At 32.9% G+C, this 1,412-nt stretch overlaps 1 protein-coding gene across 1 annotated transcript in view; it reads right to left on the bottom strand.

Moving 5' to 3' along the window:
• Positions 1-489: 489 nt before the first annotated feature.
• Positions 490-1,412, bottom strand: part of Phum_PHUM603960 (uncharacterized protein) — a gene marked incomplete at both ends in the record, with an annotated part of 4,101 nt that continues 3,178 nt past the window's right edge. The window contains 3 exons of the mRNA XM_002432849.1: positions 490-740; positions 762-1,057; positions 1,154-1,295. Of these exons, the coding sequence (XP_002432894.1) occupies positions 490-740; positions 762-1,057; positions 1,154-1,295 (689 nt within the window). The remainder of the gene's footprint in view (positions 741-761; positions 1,058-1,153; positions 1,296-1,412) is intronic.

The following is a 1,412-nucleotide window of genomic DNA, read 5'->3' as shown; positions in this document are numbered from 1 at the left end:
TCAAAACAAAAAACAAAAAAAAAAAAAAAAAGAGAAATTTAAAGCCCGATCGAAATTCAAAAAACAAACAAACAAACGAACGAACAAACACGTCACAAATTATTCAATTTTTTTTTTTTTTTTTTTTTTTTTACAAATATTTTAAACTAGGAAGTTAATTTTCGCGCCAAAATATTTTAATCGTCGTTACTCAATCGATATCGATTCGAGAATACGTTTTAATAATAATAATAATAACTAAAATTATATCGCACGCACTTACGCACTCACTATCATCGATCTCTACGTTTTTGTGAATCTTTTTTATTTATTTATTTATTTTTTTGTAAATTTCCTATTCGGATGCTCGTGTAACCTGCCGCCATTTTGTTTTCGGTTTTTTTTTTTGTAAAACTATTTTTTCGAGTATTAAATACAAGTCTGACGAAAAATATATACGCATATATTTTTTTTTTTTTTTTGTTTACAATAACTGACATACGACAGGAGTTAACTATTTGCTTCAGCTTCTGCCACTGTTGCTCCTTCCACTGTTGTTTCTGCCACTGTTGCTCCTTCCACTGTTGTTTCTGCCACTGTTGCTCCTTCCACTGTTACTTCTGCCACATTTGCTTTTATCACTGTTGTTTCTGCCACTGCTGTTTCTTTCATTGTTGTTTCTGCCAGTCTTTCTTCTTCCACTCTTGCTACTTCCACTGTTGCTTCTTCCACTGTTGTTTCTTCCACTGTTGTTTCTTCCACTGTTCTTCAAGCATATTTACCGCATTCCCTTATTAAATCTTCTCTCCTACTGATTTTTTCACCGTATTCCCCGCACCTCCTACCAACTTCTCTATATTTTTTTTGCGGTTGTTTGACATCTTCTTTTTGTTTTTCATCCACCGCCGTCACGTTACCATCATCATCATTATCATTATTATTATTACGAATACCATTCAATCCGTCGAAAAAACATTGTTCGAGTATGGGATCGTAGGTACCCAAATAACTATTGCAAAAACTGCAATGATGATCGACTTCGGATTTCCAATGACAGAAAAACGGAACCCAACACAATCTGTAAACGTTTTAAAAAACAAAAAAAAAATCTTATTCGACACGCGAACGTCGAACGTCGAACGCCATTTTGCTTTGCTTTTTTTTTATTGCTTACAAACAAAATGATAGTCCCATGGCGATAATTCTCGTTTTCAACGTGGGATAATATTTTATTTTCGTCCAAACGACTGTTTTGCAATAGTAGCAATATTTTGCGACAGGATTCGGACAATTAAGTACCGTTTTCGTTTCTCTACCTGAATCGAAATACGTAATAATAAATAAATAAATAAATCAGCAAAAAATTGTCTTCTGCTTTTTCCTGTTTTCAAAAAGAGATTATGATGATGAGAACGTTTTGTTTTTAATTATGT

This window comes from Pediculus humanus, genomic scaffold (assembly GCF_000006295.1).
Source record: "Pediculus humanus corporis 1103172108318 genomic scaffold, whole genome shotgun sequence".
Lineage (NCBI taxonomy): Eukaryota > Metazoa > Arthropoda > Insecta > Psocodea > Pediculidae > Pediculus > Pediculus humanus.
Note: the sequence above shows the minus strand (reverse complement) of the source record. Positions and strands in the feature narration are given on the sequence as shown.